The sequence below is a fragment of the Argentina silus genome (genome assembly GCF_951799395.1).
Source record: "Argentina silus genome assembly, chromosome: 9".
Classification (NCBI taxonomy): domain Eukaryota; kingdom Metazoa; phylum Chordata; class Actinopteri; order Argentiniformes; family Argentinidae; genus Argentina; species Argentina silus.
Window position 1 is genome coordinate 16,877,693 of NC_139663.1, and position 20,134 is coordinate 16,897,826.

Sequence of the window (20,134 nt, forward strand, 5' to 3'; positions counted from 1 at the left end):
TCCCAACTTGTGTTTAAATTGATTTAGGACTATACATTTATTTATCCAGGTTAGGTTCATAGAGAACATGTCTTCTGTAGTTTCCCTATTAAACTCCATGTGATTCATATTAGGAAAGTCTTGAACGGCACTGTGACAGCTGCCTTTTGATAGTGAGTGTAAGTGTTGGAAATCGGATATTATAATGAGAGTTGCCACTTCACATACTTTATTTTGATTGCATACATTGCAAGGGGAATGCCTCTTTAAAAAGGACGGACTCTACTCGCTGGGCAGGTCTTTAGGAAATGACGCTCCGTTTTTGAAGCGTGAGCTGTGTTTAAACGCGCAGATTTATCTGATTGTGTTTAGTGGGCGCGGACGAGATGCTCCACAGTGCGTGCGGGACGACGCTCTGATCAACACACCCTCACTCCTCTGCGACAACAAGGACCTTTTTACATGTCCACATAAACAGATTCTTATATATACAGAAAACAAAACATTTTTAAAGTAAAACTATTGAATAATATTGCAACAATGGATCTTGACCCGGCTATTCTAATCCCTGCGCTTTTCTTTACGGTTGTTGCGGTTGTTTTTGCATCTAAATACTTCAACCAAAAAGAGGTAGTAGCACCAAAGAAAAAACAACAAGTAGGCTATGCAGACGTTATTCCTCCATCCAGAGCATTGGGAGTAGTAGTCCAACCCAAAGTGGAGGTACCACCGGCACCGGTAATAGCACACAAAGAAGTTGAAGTCAAAGCCGAAGAAGTTATCCCCGCTCCCAAAGAAGAACAGCCCATTACAGTGGCCCCAGTAGTTGAGGAGATTGGAGTTGTAGAAGAGACCCCACTTATAGAGGCCGAAATTGTCCCAGAAGTTCAGGTAATATTGTGAAATAATGTGGTATGTTGTATTAGGTAGCCTATATGCATAGACGTATTGGCACATGTTTGTGAAGGACACGTCTAGATCAAATTGGTAGCCTACATTTTATTTGTTGTTTATGCTGTTCTCAATAACAAAGAGCATTATCTAACCTTAATTGGTTTAAAGATGGAGGCATTAGTTGACAGCAGTCCAAAACTTTATTTACTGACTACAGGACGTATTGTACAAAGCGGCCAGACACAAAAATACTGCGCCACTGCCCCTCAATCCAGTCTATGTTCATTATAATTTATATTATTCTTATGTCACATGCAGAGACATTTTATAGCGTAGGCTATTACCATCCATATCCAGTATTCGATCATCTCAAATTTTCGAAAGTCTGCCAATTTTACGCACTCTTTACGCACGAAATTTGCAGTGGCAATGCAATGGTCCCTGGGCCCCAAAGGCTATTTCACATCAAATGTACATCACAGCAATATTTTGTATAACGTTTATGATTTTTAATATAGATGTGAATGCTATTAAGGCAAGTAACCCTACATTTCAAGGTGGATTTAGTAGAACACTTAGTAAGATCGATTTTGAGCAGCCATTGTGTTTTGTCATTCCTACCATTCATGCCATATATATATATATATATATATATATACAGCTTAATGTCCATGGGTCTAATAGCTCTATAAGCATGATGGAGTCAATTCTCTGATCTGCACGATAGGCTCCACCTATCAGTGTTACACTGTACCCTCTGCACCAGCTCTCTGTCGGTCTAGACACCTGTCAACCCAAGCAGAACTCAATGTACCTAAGTCACCAAAGGTCAGTCGGTGTTTTGACCGCCCCACCCCCGCCCCCCTCCCCCATATACCCTCTAGAGTTCAACGAGTTTTTCCACCACAAGCCTACATGAGCCCTTGAGAAGCCTACCATGGCTGTAACATGAGAGCCTCACATGGATACAACCTCTATATTTGGTGTTAAACATGCATATTCTATATGTATACATTTATACAGTGTGACAGCTCCAATTGGCCCTGCTGTTGCCACACAGAGAGTTAGGAGGGCTACCCAGAGCACAGGTGGGTGTGACACTCCACTTGAGCACATGTGATGTTTGAGTACTTGAGTCCGTGTGAGGGAGTCTGCTCTGTTTAACGTGTGGAGTTTATATACATAGAAACTGGTTTTCTTTTGTTGACAGATGAGGCCCTTTCCTGAACTGTTTCAGTTAGAACTTTTAAAAAGTGCAATATGGAAAACATTTATCTCGTTGTTGTGAGAGGAAAAGTTGATGATATGGTCATGTTATGCTAGAGCTATTTTCACAATGTTCTCCACCAAGAGACGCATGTGTTTTCACAGCGGTTGGATCTCAGCCCAACATGTGCAAACCAGGCTCCCCAGATAGCTCCACCAACATTAATCTTATCCATGAGTAGAGTTACTGGTCTGGGATTGAAACCCAAACGTGCCGTCACGCCCACCACATCCCCCTATACATTATGTAACATTGTACGAGAGGTTCCACTTAACGGCCTGTATAGCGACGACCTAAAGGCTTTCTTCATAACCTACTTTGTTAGACTCACACAGTGTCAATGGCGCTATGCCAGGCTGAGGTAGGTTTGTGGACATTACCCCTTGCCGAGCACTATGTTGCCCTGGTGTTTCTACTGTTTGCACAAGATTACATTTGTGTAAAAGTGCACTTTTATGGGTGCTTCTCCACCTCCCCCCCCTCCCCCGCCCCCTCCCCGCCCCGCCCCCTCCAGCTCTGCTGAAACAGAGTCTCTCTTGTTCCACTCACCCTCCTCTGTCATGAGAGACGTGGTAACGTCTTTCTGCTGCCTGCTGTGTGAGCCCCAGCCACGCTGGGCTGCAGCCCCAGGGGCAGGGGGAAGTGCACTGGACAGTCAACATACTGTAGGAGAAGAATGGCGTTGTACGTCGTGTCATTGCCTCTCTGACGATAAAGAAACATCCATCGGATCTGTTTTACTTCACTTCACTGTTGTCACTGTCTGTACACAGCAATAAACTAGCTCCTCGTGTCATTTTAGAGAACTAACTTCTTATTCGAATGACGGAAATAACCTCGGAAATAAGTGTTGTCACTAGGCTAGAGGAATGCCTCATATTGGTGGCCTACTTGACCGTTTTGATTGAGATTACTGAATGCTGTGTGTTGCTCCCAGTAGTGCACATATAGTTGTGTGTATTGTGTTTTTCACTGGAGTCTGAGCTGTTTGCGATGGTGCAAGTCTGAATTGTAACCGACTCGAGAGCTCGAAAAATTCGTCAAGCTTTTGCACAGCAAGGCTACCTCTGGGAGCTGTGGAATTTGGGGCTTCTTCCTGTGCTGTTGCTTGCATTGCAGAAAGTGTTCCCTTGCCAGTTACCCCAACCCTCTCTCTCCCTCCCCCCTCCCCTCTCCTTCATTCCCCCAGTCTCCTCATGTCTCGCCTGTGTGTCTGTGTGTGCTTAGCAGCTGGAGCATGCTCTGTGTCAAGTCCATAGCCATCCCCTCCTCTTTCTTTCTCACATTTCTGTTCCTTTATCTTGCGCTTTATGAGCTTTTAGAGAGTAGGTGCTCTAGAATGTTTTGTTCACATTCCTGAACCAACCTCTTGTCTTAAAAGCTACAAACTGACCAGCCACTGCCAAACATCAATAGTAGCACTTTCATCAAAAGCCTATCCCATATCTTTCCATTAGAGGCTTACATAATGTTGTTGCACCCTGCAGTGCTTTTACCCCCTCCTGTGTTCCATGGCCAAACGATCAAGAGGGAGGGGAACAAGTCAGAAGGGAGAAGCTTGTGGATCACGGTCTGCAAACTGTTCTAACAATGTCCTATTGTAGGTACTGTATGTGTGACTGTGAATGGACCATGATAATGGTTGTCCCCATAATCTAAAAAGGGGGATGGGGGGGGATGGGGCCCCTGCTGTAACCCATAGCTCAAGACGTAGCAGTTGTTGAAGCAACTCAGCAGTGCACACGTGCGGGAAAACACACGCATGTGCCCAGACGCATGTGCTCAGTGACCAGTCAGAGCCATGATTTATTAACCCTTGGTAATAGCGAGGCTTAGGCAGATCAAAGTCTGTCCTCTTGTCACTGTAGCCAGAGTTGAACTCATCTTAAGGTTCTATCGAGTAAAAATCCTGCTTGTGGGTGTTCATGTGTACATGTTTTTCCATCTTTGTGCATGTGTGTGTGTGTGTGTGGGTTTCTTAAGGTGTGTGGTGCAGGGGGTTGCCCTTGCCCGAACTGTAGCAAAGACAGAAGGAGCTGTCTCAATGCTAAAATTGATTTATTGCAGTGAAATAATCTTAGCTGTGCCTCACCTGTCAGGGTCCAGATCTATGACTGTGTAAACCACCCCTCTCACACGGAGAGCCCGATCTGGCTCCTCGACCTTTGGACATGTGTGCTTGGCATGTTTGCAGGAACACTCCTCTCTGATTACATCTTCCATTGCCTCCAACACTCCCCGCTTATCCTCTCTCTCTCTTATCTACTGTCAGAAAGAGATGTCCGTGCCTCAGGCTCGAGTCATTGTGCGGCTATGGGGGTGTCGGCTTGTCTTTCTAGTGATTGTGGGCTCCAAAGAATAATATATGCCATTTAGCTGACGCTTTCATCCAAAGCGACTTACATTGCAGTGAGTGCATGTATTTCAGTATATATGGTCCCAGCGGGAATCAAACCCACAACCGTTGTTAGCGTTGTTAGCGCCATGCTCTACCAACCTGGCCACAGAGGATCTTCTCCAGCTGCTCTCTTCCAATCCTACCTCTTGGGTCTTTCACCGTGTCGTGTTGAGGCACACCATAAATGGGAATGTGTACTCACGGATCACTTTGAGAGAGGAGAGATACACACTGAACAGCTGGAGAGAGAGCTGTTCTTTTTTTGAGAGGCAACATAGAGGAAAGTACTGTGTATCCGGAAGTTGTTTGCTGTTAGGATAAACAATGTATAGTTCATTCTTCGCCTGTAGAGCTCAATGTATGGTACTCTTACAGGCCAAAATGTTGTCTCATGACGGTAGTTGAGAACTAAAACGGAGTTGTTTTGGTTATCTTAAGGAGGTAATGAGGTTGGCACCCAGATTTGGACAGATGACGAGGGAGTGTTCTTCAGGACATTCCTCAGCTCTCTGCTCGCTGATGTGTTCCTCTGACTCCTAACAGTAGCTTGTGATGGAATCTGCTGCACTAAGACCTGATTGGTCAAGCTCTCTGCTGACCTACCTCTCTTGGTATTTCACCCCCCCCCCCCCCCCCCTCCCTCTCCCTGCCTCCCTGCCTCCCTACCTCTGCAGGCTGGAACTACAGTCTGCACTCTGGGCCCTCACATCCATCCCTCCCTCCCCTTTCCAAGCGCCCTATGGCTTTGGCTGGACCTCACACCCAGCCAGGCACTCAGCCTCATGAGAAAACAATGGCCTCCGATCACAACACAACAGCTAATTCCCCCTCTGTAACACGGGCATTGGCCTGTGAGAAGAGGCTGGCACTTCCATTGGCACACTGTAGTTGGGTACTGATTCAATCTCTTCCCCAGAATGACTCACCACACAGGGCTGCCATGAAACCCTGTTGTTTTTGGTGTTTTTTTGACCATGTTGGGTCTGTTCTGCACACCCAGATGAGTCAGGGCCGAGGAACGGAGGGCTGCCCTGTGCCAGGGCGAGAGTGAGAGAGAGAGAGAGAGAGAGAGAGAGGGAGAGAGAGAGAGAAGGCGGACATGCAGGAGTAACCTTTTCCGCTCTTAAAGGTTATACAAGCCCTCAGTGAAAGCGGACAAACAGGAGCTCTTTGTGAGACTATTGGCCAGGCACTGGTGGAATGTATGGTGCTTTAAAAGCAGAGTGAATATGTACACCTCCACTGTGCAGTACATGCTGTCTGGAGAGAGGTTTGGTACAGTATGTACTGGGAAAGTCAGGGGTGGAGCTTTTTTTTAATAGAATTGTTTCTGCTCAAGGCTCTACTGTATGTGTGGTCTTGTCAAAACTCTAAAATCTATTCTATGGTACACTCTATGCTGCTACAATACGATAATGATGATATGATCATCATCACTTTGCATTATCTGGTCTGTATGCTCTTGGCTACTACATGAGTTGACAGTTTTGGATCCAAAATAACACAAATGTATAATTTCATTGATTTTCCAGTAAATTCAATGCTGGCCAAATACATTCAGCACAAGAGAGAATCGATAGGTAGAGCTCCATCTGAGCCAGGAGGTGAGGTGAGGTCTGGGCCAATGACACGTTGGAGAGAAGCCTCACCCACCGTCTCCACTGGTGATGTCACTGACGGCACAATGGAGTGGGATCTCATTCCAACGGTGCCGCCACAGCACACTGTGACCATTGACGCCAGGACACAAAGCCTGTGTGTGTGTGTGTGTGTGTGTGTGTGTGTGTGTGTGTGTGTGTGTGTGTGTGTGTGTGTGTGTGTGTGTGTGAGAGAGAGAGAGAGAGAGAGAGAGAGAGAGAGAGAGAGATATTGTGTGTTGTTTGTTTGTGTGTGTGTGTGTGTGTGTGTGTGTCTGTTTGTGTCACAGTGGTTTTGCATGCATCCAAATCGGCGCCCCCTCAAGATCCTACAACTTCATAATAATGCCATTCAGGATCATCCTCACTATGAGTCCATAATAGTGGTCTGTTGTTGTTCCATTCATAACGATTGGCAGCTCAGCAGCAGTGGTCGTCCCAGCCAGAGATAAGGCAGAGAGTCGGGGGAACAGTGTGTCTGTGTGTGTGTGTGTGTGTGTATGTAGAGACACAGAACAAGGGGTGGGAGGTCATTGACACCAGGACTATTCCACCACCACAGATGCTTTGGCCCCCTGCCCTCAGACTCCTTTCATGGGATTCTATGATGAACTGCAACGTGGGGGAAAACAGCCTGGTACCCCCCTGGTATGAGATGGGGGGGGGGGGGGGGTGCATTCTCAATGGGCATCTCTATTTGTGGATGGAGGTGAATGTGGAAATCAACTTGGAAATGCCAGGGCTGGGTAGCGAAGTGAATTCTCACCTGGTGCACTCTAATTGGGGTAAGAAAGCACTCTGCTCCCATTCTGCTCCCTCCGCTACCACCCTCAGCCCTCCCCTCCCCTCCCCTCCCCCCACCACTCAAGGCTTGGCAGCTCGATAAGCTCCTCTTGGCTTTCACACGGCATGCCCTCGGGCCCTACCCACTAGCACCTCTGAAATGGGATCTGCAGTGAGGGCCCAATGCCGTTCATTAACGCCATTCTGGTGATTGTTGCTGAGGTAGCCGACAGCCAAGCCATTCACCGCCAAGCCTCCACATGCTGAGAGAGAGCCTGTCGGCTGAGAGATGAACATTCTCCTCTGCTTCTCTCTCTCCATCTACAGAGATGACATGCTCTTATGCGACCAAACAGTCCAATGCTGCTGTTGTTGTTGTTGTTGTTGTTTGTCAGGTATTCCGTTGAGCGTGCTCTCCTAGGACGTCATGGCTCCTCCTATCGGTTCCAAAATGGCGGAGGAGGCCGTGTCGGTGGACGTCACGGGTAATTGGATAGACGGTTGTCAGCAACCTTCTGAATCCTCTCGAGATGCTACTCTAAATCTCTTGGCTTTAGCTTGTTGTACAGATGGCCTAGTCACCCCCCCCCACCCCCCCCCCCCCCCCTTACAGCACTCTTGAAGAGTCTGAGTATTAAGTACTGAATTGAATTGAGATGAGATGAAGACTGATGCTCAGCAGATGAATGTCTGTGGACTGACTCACTCGCAAAAGTTCTTTGGCCAAATTAGGAGAGAGATGTACAATAATAGTCTAAGGGGAGAGTCTTTTTTTACTCTGTGAATATACAAGCATCGAGCATCATCTCACAAAACTCCAGTGGGATCTAGTGAGTGACCCTGAGTTGAGCATTTTATGTGTGATAGTCAGGCCGTGTGTAGGGAAGTATTTCAGTGTTTAATAGCTGAGGAATTCAGTAGCAGGGGAAGAGACTGCCAGTTGGTCGGTCTGTAAAATGGATGCCATTCCAGTGGCTGGGTGTGAGGGAGGGAGGGGGGGGGCTGTTCTAGGATTAAGCCAACAGACACAGGCTGCAGGAATAGCTAACACCGTTGTGCCCGCTACAACTCAATGCTTCTGCTGCTAAAGTACGACCATGTGTTGCTGTGTGGGGACTCTCTAAATGGCCAGCATTGTAATGTCTGTCTCGGTAGGGTAGGGTAGGGTAGGGTAGGGTAGGGTAGGGTAGGGTAGGGTTAGGTAGGGTAGTGTGCCTCTGCATGTGTTTGAAAGTTTGAAAACAACACTGAATATTTTGTTTCATCAGCTTACTTCAGCTTCATTCCTAGTGGCTTTTGTCTTTTTCGATTTCAAATGAGACTTGAGAGCAGGCCCTAAGACGAGTGAGCACCCTGCTTCTGCCCCCTATTGAGGGCTTGCTTGCCTACTCATTGTCACTGTGATCAGGGAGGACAAGGAGCCTCTGGCAGTAGGTCAATCCCTGAGCGCTGTCTGTCTCACTGTGTCTTGTCTCTGTTCTGTTTGTCTCTCATTGTGGCCTCTCCCTGGGTGGGTGTGTGTGTGTGTGTGTGTGTGTGTGTGTGTGTGTGTGTGTGTGTGTGTGTGTGTGTGTGTGTGTGTGTGTGTGTGTGTGTGTGTGTGTGTGTGTGTGTGTGTGTGTGTGTGTGTGTGTGTGTGTGTGTGTGTGTGTGTGTGTGTGTGTGTGTGTGTGTGTGTGTGTGTGTGTGTGTGTGTGTGTGTGTGTGTGTGTGTGTGTGTGTGTGTGTGTGTGTGTGTGTGTGTGTGTGTGTGTGTGTGTGTGTGTGTGTGTGTGTGTGTGTGTGTGTGTGTGTGTGTGTGTGTGTGTGTGTGTGTGTGTGTGTGTGTGTGTGTCTTATGTGTAGCTGAGAAACCAGAGCCTGAGCTCAAGTGACTGTGTGCTCACTCAGCACTTCACAAAGGGCAGAAACAGGTGCTTCTACATAGAGGAGAGGAGCAGGTAGAGTGAGTGAAGGTTTGCGCATTGAGGCCTGTCCCTAAGGCTGAAGAAGTGTGTGTGTGCGTGTGCGTGTGTTTCTGCGTAAGTGGGGCAGCAGAGTTTCCGGAACTGTCAGGGCCAGGGAATGTTCCGGAGAGGGAGGGGTGGTGGAGGTTGGTTCAAGGGGGCTTTATTTGTGCCTGTCAATGGCAGACGGCGGACAGAGAGGATGCAGCCACCACAACAAGGACATGAGAGGGAGCTGCAAGTGACAGTCATCACTCATAGAGCCATTAGTCTATCAAGAGAGAACGCCGGTGGGGGGAGTCAGCCTGCCAGTCAGCAGTTGAAGTGAAGAGTTTTGCTCTGAGGCAAAGACGCAAACTATGTAGGCTTCATTATACTGGTTTCAGCTTGTAAAGAGTGATATTCATGCAAATGTTTTATCAGGTACCTGAACAAAAGCACATTTCAAGAGTTCTGTGTGTACAGAGACCGGTTACCCTGTTCCCAATATTCTGCCAATCATAGGGGGTATCATAGCTGCCCTTTAGCAATCATGAGATGAGAGGCACGTCCTCTGCGTTGGATCTGTTCGAATATTGGACGTGTCCCACAAGTCTTAGCAATGGTGCCAGAGAACAATTTGATTGATTTTTCTGTCATTACCATTACGGGTAGGTTCAACTAATGAAATTAGCCACAGGGCCTAATAGGCTATATAAAGTCTAGACTAAGCTGCTTTATTTTTAGACCCAGCACTGCTATTTTGGGAAAACAAGCCAATCCCGTATTGACCTCCACAATCAGCCAATGGACTGATCATTGATGACATTTAGAAAACAAAACAGACCAGGGAGAACGGTCGTTTGGTTGTTTGGGGCATAACGGGTACAATTAATTCATCTTATTAATTCATCTTTTTGTCCATTGTAGGATGAAACATGGAACAGCAATTCAGATGCACAGTGTCTATTATGAGACTTAACCCCCTACTTTACCTTGTGTCTCTGCAGCATGTCCCTGAGCCAGAGCCTGTGGTAGAGCCAGAACCAGCACCCGCACCAGAACCAGAACCAGAACCAGAGCCTGTGGTAGAGCCAGAACCAGCACCAGAACCAGAGCCAGTCCCTGAGCCTGCTGAGGAGCCCATCCCTGAACTCATCCCCGAATCCCTGGAGCCTGAGGAGGTGTATGCCCCCGAACCAGAGCCTGTGGTGGAGGAGGCCCCAGAACCAATCCCAGAGAGGGAGCCCACCCCTGAGCCCACCCCCAAACCAGAAGTGGTAGAAGAGCACAATGGTAAGTGTGTCTCTGGGCATGTTGACCTGATACTACAGATGAAGTTTGACTCAAAGGTGCAATCTCTGAATTGTGATTTACATAATATTGTGTCATATAGCCATACCAAGCTGAAAGGGCCTAGTTGACAGCTAGACAGTAAAGCTCAAAGTCACATCAAGATCTGTATACCCGGCCCTTCCTCATTACTCTGTAGCAATGGCATCCCTGTTCAAACTCTGATACTGTGGTGTTCATATAGTAATCTAGGTCTTAGCCAACATATATACACACACACACACACACACACACACACACACACACACACACACACACACACACACAGTCGAGCGACATTGCCCTCCTTTCACACTGAAGTGTATTGAAACCAGCCACCATTTTGCTTATCAGTCAGGTCCTTTCAGCTTGCTCTAGGCCCCTGGCCCTTGTTGTGGCTGTTTACAGTAAGTGTTTCCAGGGGAGAGGTTAGAGTCAGTCCTCCCCACATACAATACAATGCAGTACAGGAATACAGAGCCACACAAACAAATGAGCTTTATGCCTGCAGACATTATACACTATCGGCCATACATTAACTGGGTTTCAGTTGGAAGCTGTCTTTGTCTCCTGTACGACAGTACATCCTCTCTGAATAGCAGACAGGCTGTCTCTAGCGGGTAAACGTCACTGGGTGTGCAAGGGAGATTGTTTGATTCTAGGAAGAAAACCAATAGACCTGTCTACTTGCACGTTGAGCCAACTGTATCCTTGTGTTTCCTCCTCACCAAAAGCCAACTACAGCAGGACATTGGTTTCATTGAGTGGCATGGATAATGACCTTTAGGGGTTTTGTGTTAGAATAAACAGGATTAGCAGTGAATACATTGAGTAACATGAGTACCTCTGGTCTTCAGAACAGAATGTCCTCTAAGGCGACGATTGACACGGTTCTAATTGTCAGTTGTTTCCTTGGAGCCAAAAGGTTCATGCCTGGTCATAATTGTATGCACCTTAATGTAGCAAAACTAGCTTGGATCATATCACCGTCTTTGGTGTCACAGTTAGGTGTCACACAGTGCTAAATAAATGTTTGAAAAGGATTGGGCTCATGTTCTCGCCTTCCTGCTGACTCAGATCTGGTTCTCTACAGTATCTCTATCCAGTCTTCAGTATAAAACTGCCCTGGATGGCCACAAGCCACCTCTGGACAGCTGTCAGTAATGGATCAGTGAAGTGTTCCCCCTCTGGATCGGTGACAAACTGTTCTGTGAAAGACACGGGGGGGGGGCCGGGATCTGGTTCCACCAATAGCAGGGTTGTAATGTCACTCCATGAATACGTGACTCTGGCACACATAGTGGATCAGCCTTCTGCCTCAGGATGGCTTGATTTATACTATGGCACATGGTCAGGTGGTAGCTCTGCTAAGAAGGGTCAGGTACTGACTGTAAGGACACTGGTATGCCCCATTTCTATTATATTGTGTGTGTGTGTGTGTGTGTTATTTGCGTGTGTGTTTTAACCCTGGCTCTTCTCTGTCTCAGACGTGGCTGCAGCTGAGGACGACCTGTCCCCAAAGTTCACCCCGGGCAAGAAGAGGAGCAAGTTTGAGAAGCTGATGACCAAGGAGGAGATGGAGGAGGAGCAGAGGTAAGTGTGGCTCCCTCCTTACTGACCCCTCACCCTGGCGCTGTGGCATGACTCTATCCTCTCCTCCAACTGCACGTCAAAGCAACCCCTCCCCCTCTCTTTTTCTCTCCCTCATCTTCTTTGTCCTGTCCTTCTGTGTTTACCTGGCATTTAGGCATGATCTATGACAGCATCTGCCCTTTAGATAAGAAGAACAGGTGGGGGGGTTTCCAGACCCTACAGCTGTGTCTACTATGGTAACTCCCAATCAGCAATCCAGACTCTTTAGATAGTATGTTCCAAATAGATAGATACTATAATAGATAGTATGTTCCAGATAGATACTATACAAGATTGTATTTATCTATGTTATCTACACACACACACACACACACACACACACACACACACACACACACACACAAAACACTAATATAGTATGTTCTTCACCAGAACCACACCTGGTAACTCAACAACAGTAACCCAGACTTCAGTTGAGATGGTATGTTGAGTTCTTCACAAGAACCAGACCTTGATCTTCACTGTCATCTTCATGTTTCTGAGAGTAAATCAAGTCTTAAGTACTTCACTTCATTGGGTTGGGTGCCGGTGATGGTTTGTGGAGGGCGTAAGGAAGAAGGTGGAAGGGCCCCAACCACAAAGGCAGCTTGTTCTGAATTCACAAGCTTTCTAGTGTCCATGAGGCCTGTCGTGGTGACATAATCACTTTCCATAAACACCTTGAGCATGATCAGGTGCTTGCAATGGAGGGACATATTCAAATAAAGCTGGCTAGGGTGAATATCTATAGCTCAGCAGAACTTCATGTTCCTTTCCTAGTCCATTCCTCCGCCTAACCCAGTTCCTCAGTTCTATCTACAGTCTGTGGTGGTCTGGTGGTAGTGGGGGCTGGCGTGGGGAACTGCCACTCCCCTCTCCCCCCCCCCCCTCTCTCCCCAACACGTCCCAGGGGCCTGAACTTGCATAAGCAGAGTGAAGCAGTGTTTTGTAAGAGGGCAACACGACTCCTATCTTTAAAAAAAAAAAAAAAAAAAAAAAGTCCTGTGCTCTGCTGGTGGAGCTACAGTACAAGCCTGGGACCCAAGGCTTGCTGGGAACTGGGGGGTGGGAGGGAGCGAGGGAGGGAGGGAGGGAGGGAGGGAGGGAGCGAGCGAGGGAGGGAGGGAGGGAAGGAGGGAAGGAGTGCTCAGGGGCCGGATGGGGACTGTGTTTAGGGGATGTGGCAAGGCAAGTCAGTAGCATGGACTCTTGGGCAGGAGTTTTGGTTAGACTTTTTTTTAGACCAGTTTGTTAGCGAGGGGAGTGTACGTCTTATGCTGCTTGTGATTGGAGGCCTCTGTCTCCTAACCCGGGAATTCAATCAAGCTCCTAAAATATCTGCCAGGCTTGGCAGTATTGGTTGATTATGTTCCCATGGAGCTGTGGGGAGTGTTGAGGGAGGAAAAGCATGCAAGTCCAGGAGCCCTAAGAGCGTTTCTCTTTCTTTGTCTTTATGGGAGTTTCCTTCCGTTGTTGTTTGAAGCCTAAGTTATGACTCAGTGTTTTGAATGATCACAATTGAAACATGAAATCCTTAAAGGGCAAACAATACATAACACACCAGCCCCAAATCCTACTATATGTCCCTAAAACCCTGTACCCTGTTCCCTGTGCTTTCCACTGCTGTTTACACATGTGAGCATAGTATGAGCATAGTATGTGCTTCCACACCAACCCCCAAGGCCTCAATTCAGTTCAACCGCAACTTTATCCTCAACTTTGCTTCATACATCCAATTGCAATGTTTTCCCCCTCTCATACCAGTTTTTATGGAGAGGAAAATATTCAAGCATGTGAAGCAATTTTGTTTTGGAGTTACTGCCAATATTTTGGAGCAAAGCTGTGGTAAGTTGTTTGTATCCAGGATGTGGTGCTCTGTAGAGATCTGTGCTGTACAGTACATAATAGCTTTCACCTTGCCTTTATCTTTTCAGGATAGAGCTCACACCTGATTTTACCTCTCTATAAACAACGTTGACAAGCAGTGTGTGTTAGAAAGGATATGGTAAGGTACAATTTCACTTTAACCCCCCCCCCCCCTCTCCCCCCCTCCAGAGCCCCCTTATCCTCTCCCACATATCCAAAAGACTCTTGAAAAACTCCCTCACCCAACCTTACAAGTTCACCTAATCTCCCCCTCACCTCACCCCCCCTCCACTCCCCTCCCCTCAACCACAACCCTGGCTGGGACACACTGTATGACCGACACTCTTCCCTTCTGGTGGGAGCTGTGTGTGAGCATTCACTGATTCACAGTGCTTCACTTCACTTCACAATGACATCACCAATAGTGTACCTCCCCACAAGTAGATTAGTCCATGTTGTTTATTTGTTTAAAAAGTGACATGGCTTCAACTGGTGAGGTGGCACACACACACACACACACACACACACACACACACACACACACACACACACACACACACACACACACACACACACACACACACACACACTACCACTTTTTTTCCTTTCATTATACACTTTCAGTTAGATCCCTAGCAAAGACCAGCAGGCCACCCCCGCCCACCCCCCCCCCCCCCCCCCGCACACACACACACACCCGTCCTAGAGCAAACTCATACACTCTCATATGCTGGAGCTTAAGACTCTGAACAAATACATAGTGGATAGTCATACATATGCTGTCTCTGTCTCTCCGCCCCTTACACAAAAAAGGCCCTGAGATCATGTGAAATAGTACACGGAGATCAGACGCCGATGTGGGTCATCTGTGCTTGAGGAGGGAGGGAGGGGAGGGGAGGGAAGGGGGGGGGGGGCTCTTCATATAGACACTACAAAGGAAGGCATATCTGTGAGGAATCATTCACAAAGAACATTCTATACCTCATAATACATGTGCCAGAGGGAATCCATTTTGAATGGGCTGGTTAGGATCACATGAGACCTTCTAACCCAAACACTGGAGAGAATCAGTTTCTCACACACTGATACTGCTGCAACACCAAATGGCTCCCATTAAAGCATTTCTCATTTAGTAGTACGGTGGGACTTTTATCACTGCTACTCGGATTTTAGAAGCCACATGGCAAATTTGAAATAGTCTTATGCCAACAGCTGCAATTGCACTTCCTCATGGGGACATGTAAAAAGCTATCGAATGAATGAATTACAGCGTTGTCGGCCCAGAGAGATTATTTACAAATGTGGCCTCCGATGGTGGCCTTCAAAAAGTGTCCTGAGGGAATATTTATAAATCTAAAGGTCTACGAGTCATCTGTCTATGGCATGTACACTACTCCGTTTCTTTCAAAGATAACTCTGACACTTCAGCTGCTGCTCAGCACTTTGTAAACAGAGCTGGAACAAAAAGTCCTGTTCCCTTTCCTGCATGCAGATCCCATGTCCCTGACAGACAGACATGCAGCTCTCATACTGTACTATCTCTGGCCATACCTTAAGAAGGAGTGGCTACGTTTACAGGTTAATTTTAGCAGAGGTCTTCTGAGCCCCAGTCAGACCTCTGCTGCTGTACCATGGCGCCTCCTGCTGGTTGTATTGATGTAGTGATTTGGGATCTCTTGTTATCGCACTTGCAGTAAAATGTTTTTTGTTTTTTTTGCCAAGAATGCATTTTTAATGCCACTATGACAGCTATGCTTTCTCTTAATTTGAGGAGACTTGAGAAAGAGGTTTAGCACCAGTCTATCCATGATTGCTTTCCTGCATGTTACTAAGGAACATGTTACTAAGTAACATGCAGGAAGAGAGAGAGAGATCAGACATATATGTCTGACCTTTGACTTGGTAACATATCTGAAGCACTGTCAGTTGACAGTCACTTGATGGCAGCAAAGCAGAGGCTTGACCTAGCCATTTATAGCTCTACTTACTAAACAATGGGCCGGTTTCACAGATAAGGCTTAAGCCTAGTCCTGGACTAATTCACACTTTCAATGGCAAATTGCCACTGAGGATGCTTTTTTTTTTCTAGGACTAGGTTTAAGCCTTGTCTGTGAAACCGGCCCTAAGAGTATTAACCTGTATATTCCAACAACTTTTATTTAGTGAATTCCATTATGTGTATTAGCCTTCTCAGCATTCTCTTAAGTCTAAACTTTCCGTGTTCAACCAGTGTGTCTCTGTCTGTAATCTGTGTGTCTGTCCACCTTATTCCAATTCAAACATTATTGCATCTAGGGGAAACGCTGGCTGTACTAATGTTTAATTGCTCTGGGGTTCAGCTGTCCAAATGCCTTTGTTAGCCTTGAGAATCACTTCATACCACTGTTGTGTAGCAGTCATTAGGACGTACTAACCCCTGCATTATGCCAGGCATCTCACACACACTGCCATCTTATCCGCCTGGGAAGCTGCATGGGCCTCTGTGGTGGTGGTGGTGGTGGGAGCGGGGGTGGGGGTCCTATGGTGGCGGTGTGTTTTCCAGGGTCTTTTTTTGCGCCAAATTGTGATCAGCACCGTCTACTTTAGACGGGCTCTGCTTACCTAACCCTGCATGCTGGCATCTAACAACACAGATAATGGTGAGTGCTTTCTCTCTCTCTCTCCCTCTCTCTCTCTCTCCCCCCCCCCTCATTCCTGTAAACACTGATTGGTGTCAATGGTTCTGATATCAGCCAAATGACAATAATACTACAGCTACTGATTATTACTTATAATTTGTCAATGATATCTCCTGTAATAATAGCAATGACTTGTGAACTAAGAGTGTGACTTGCACTGTTAAAATGCCATGTTCTCTCTTTTTTTTTTTTTTTTTTCTCAGAGCAGCTGAGTAAGCTTGAAAAGGAGCGACTCGACCCACGCTTTTCTTTTTCTTTCTTTTGTTTTGTTTCGTTGAAAGCGGTCTCTGAAGAAGAACCTCGAAGAGGAGAAGATCGTCCTCTTCTGTTGATTGTCTGCCGACTTTGCTGTTGATATGGAAAAATAAATGTTGCTTCTTGTCTTTTCTCTCCTTTTATTTTGTTTCTTTGATGGACATGGACATTAAAGGCCACTGCTCACCTTTGCCTGTGAATAGCAAGCTGCAATACTCCAAACATCTTAAAAGTGCTTTACATGAACCTGTATGGTACCCTTGCTTTCTGTGTTGTCTTACTGATGGCGAACAGAGATTCTCACACCTGATGACCCAGATTATATAATCTCAAAGGGATTTTGAAGTGAAAACATGTTTATTACAGAATATTATCTTTGGGAACGTGCAAAAGGAGGTGTTTCAGAGATTGCAGTCCCTGGTCTTAAAGAAAAAAGATGACCATTGCAAAATCCAGTAAGAAAGTTGTGTATAGTTAGAGTTGGGTGGGTGGGGAAGGTTTGTGTGTTGTTTTTCTTTAGCCTGTTAACTAAGAAGCTGTGATGATCGTAATCCAAGACAAGTGATAAACATGCAAAGGTCCCCTCTGCCCACCCCCTTTGTCTGTGTGCCCAATGTCCATTGTGTGCCAGTCCCATACACTTTATTAAGAGTTGCGTAACACATGTCAGTCATTGTCATCAGACGGACTCGCCTGATGATGCCGTTCTAGCTGAGAAACCAAATAAAGTATCTCACTCCTCTCCTCACTCCGTCAGTGATTGGAGTTTCTGTCACTTTAAATATAACCAATGCACACTGACAATGAATGGGCTTCTGTCCAATGGGACTGGAGCTCTCTGGCTAGAATGGCAAAAGTGGCTGTATGACAAACATATATTAGTGATTTTTTGTAGAGAGATTGAATTGTTTTTGTTTAAACATTACGTTTTTGAGGCTTTTGTAAACTCTTGATTATTAAAAGCCAGTTTGTCTAAACCAATGTTTGTTTTAGTCGTATGCTTGTTGCCACCCACTCGTCCTCAAGTCTCTACCTTGTTCAGATTAGCACATATGTAGCCCTATGGAAAATTAGGCCTAACTATTAAAAGTTCATTGATTAATAAATAGTATAAATAGAATAAGTTCATTAATAGAATACATAGGACTTAAAAGGGTAAAACTATTACTATGTTTGATATTGAATAGAGTTTCATGGGTTAAGTTCATGTATTCTATTAATGAACTTATTCTATTTATACTATTTATTAATTCCTATTTATTAATCAATGAACTTTTAATAGTTAGGCCTAATTTTCCATAGGGCTACACATATAATCAGCACAGTGTCACATAGTATAATGTATCTATAGTATAATGTAGGCCTATGTAAGGAGTGGAGCAGACCTAACCCTCTCAATATATAAACATAGATACAAAATAACATCTCATTCCTCTAGCCAGAGTTACCACTTATTCACATGTATCATAGCACACATCCTTGCATCCTTGCATCATGTGGTTTATAGTAATTTGTAGGTCTTCCAGGGTAGAATCCCAGAGTAGATTTGCTTTTGTTGTGTCCTTCTTGCAATAGGTGAGATATACTCTCTCAAGAGAATGATGCTGTTGTAGGCCAGGGCAGAACTGGCACATAAATGTCCTGTATTAATGTGATGGTGTGACAGTGTTTATTGCTAAATGTACCATTAGGTGTCACATTGTGTCCAATTCTATTTGCACACGCACCCACACTACACATGGCATTTATTTACAGTTGATTTGTGCTTCTGTGATGATGTACTGTATATATGTGTGTGTTTGTGAGTTGATCAGTGTCAGACACTGGCGATGGTGACTCGATGGTGTGTATGTTGTTCCCAGGGTGCAGCAGGAGCAGCTGGCGGCCATCTTCCAGCTGCTGAGGGCGAACCAGGAGCCGCTGGGCGAGGTGACGGAGGGGGACATGGAGGAGCAGCTCAAACTCTACTCCCTCTAGCTGAGGAAGGAGACAAAATGGAGGACAGCAATGTTGTTGTCACTTCGTCACCGTCAGTGTCATCCTCTCAGGCTGAATAATCTACTCTCCCTTTTCAGAGTGTATTCAAAGCTATCAAGTAGGAGCAATATCTAATACACTATTACATGTTACCAAAGTGTCAGAATGAACCATAAAAGACAAATACACCAGCTCCAATATTGGGAAACATGGGATAGTTCAGATGGCACTATGTGTACATGAATGTAGGATGAGACAGTATTCAAACAGACTAATTATTTGTTCAATAATTGTTTGCATGTGTCTCTGATATTGCAATTTTCTTTGTATCACCAAAATGTATCTAAACTACTGAAAGCAATTGAACATTCATAAAAGTTAAGGTTTTTTTTAAATCAATTACTGAATTTATGATTGTGTCACATTACGATAGGTAGTTAGGTTGTTTATGCCTTGAACATTTCTTTGTCTTGTAGGCTATTTCATGTGTAACAGAGCAGGGACAAATGAGGTGAAGTCTGGTCTTGTTGGTTTGAAAACACGAAAACAAAAACAATATGTGTGCTGTATATGTGTGCTATATTGGAATATTCCAGTATAATATATGTGGAATATTCTTGTTATTACAATGCTAGACATTTTGAAATATTGTCTATTTTCAAACAAAATAAATCTCTAACAATTGAAACGTCAGATTTTCACATTTATTGGCTTTATGGATCCATGGTTTTTATTGATGTCTATTTACCCGCATGGGTGACTTTTAGTATTAGAATGGAGAACATCAAGAACCCAACTCTGGATCAGAGGAAAGGTAGGATTAGGTGGAAAACCATTAACTCCCAACTCCCATTTCCATCTCTGCATGAAGTGAACACTGGGTTCAGGATTTACCGAACAATTCCCAAATTGGAAAGAGCATTCCTTTGGACTTGACAGAATTCTCCTTGACATCGGCCGTAGGTCCCCGTGCGGTGTTCCCCTTGGCCCTCGGTTCCTTGACTGAAACCATGAAAGGGGAAAAGGGCTTCACTGGTTGAAGGGTCATGTCACCAGCTGGAGACCAATTAAAATCGAGGCTGAGTGGTATGCCTAGTCTGCATGCACATTTTGCTTACCCACGTTGCCAGGAAACTCTGGGGTTTTCCTGCTGCAATTCTCGGCAGTTACTCCTCTCTATGGTGTCAATTGTTGAGCACGGATTTTGTCTTTGGATTCAACTAGTGATTAAACCAGTGAAGCTGTTTGATGTCAGGAAGAGACTATTTTGACAAGCCCACTAATTAGGTGATTCATGCACACCTTGCATTGTAGGCTTACCTGCCACCAGTCGAGGTGAAAACAGATCTCTCCTACTATAATCAGTTTGTGTGTCCTAATCAGCCGCGTCCATCAAAAGACTCTGCGTGCGTCTAGGCTGTCAAGCGCATTAACGGATGCTGTCTCTATTTCAGAGACGTGCACTGCGTAGTTCTATTTACTGTGGTGTTGTCTTGGTGTGCATCTGACGG

The 20,134-nt window shown here is 45.7% G+C and overlaps 1 protein-coding gene across 1 annotated transcript; it reads left to right on the plus strand.

The window, feature by feature from the left end:
• Positions 1-351: 351 nt before the first annotated feature.
• Positions 352-18,623, plus strand: LOC310809335 (uncharacterized protein; the record flags this gene model as incomplete). The annotated part of the gene is made up of 4 exons (XM_083676534.1): positions 352-870; positions 9,894-10,179; positions 11,703-11,808; positions 18,509-18,623. Exons 1-4 carry the CDS (start codon positions 520-522, stop codon positions 18,621-18,623), a joined length of 858 nt encoding a protein of 285 aa, XP_083532660.1. The 5' UTR covers positions 352-519.
• Positions 18,624-20,134: the final 1,511 nt, after the last annotated feature.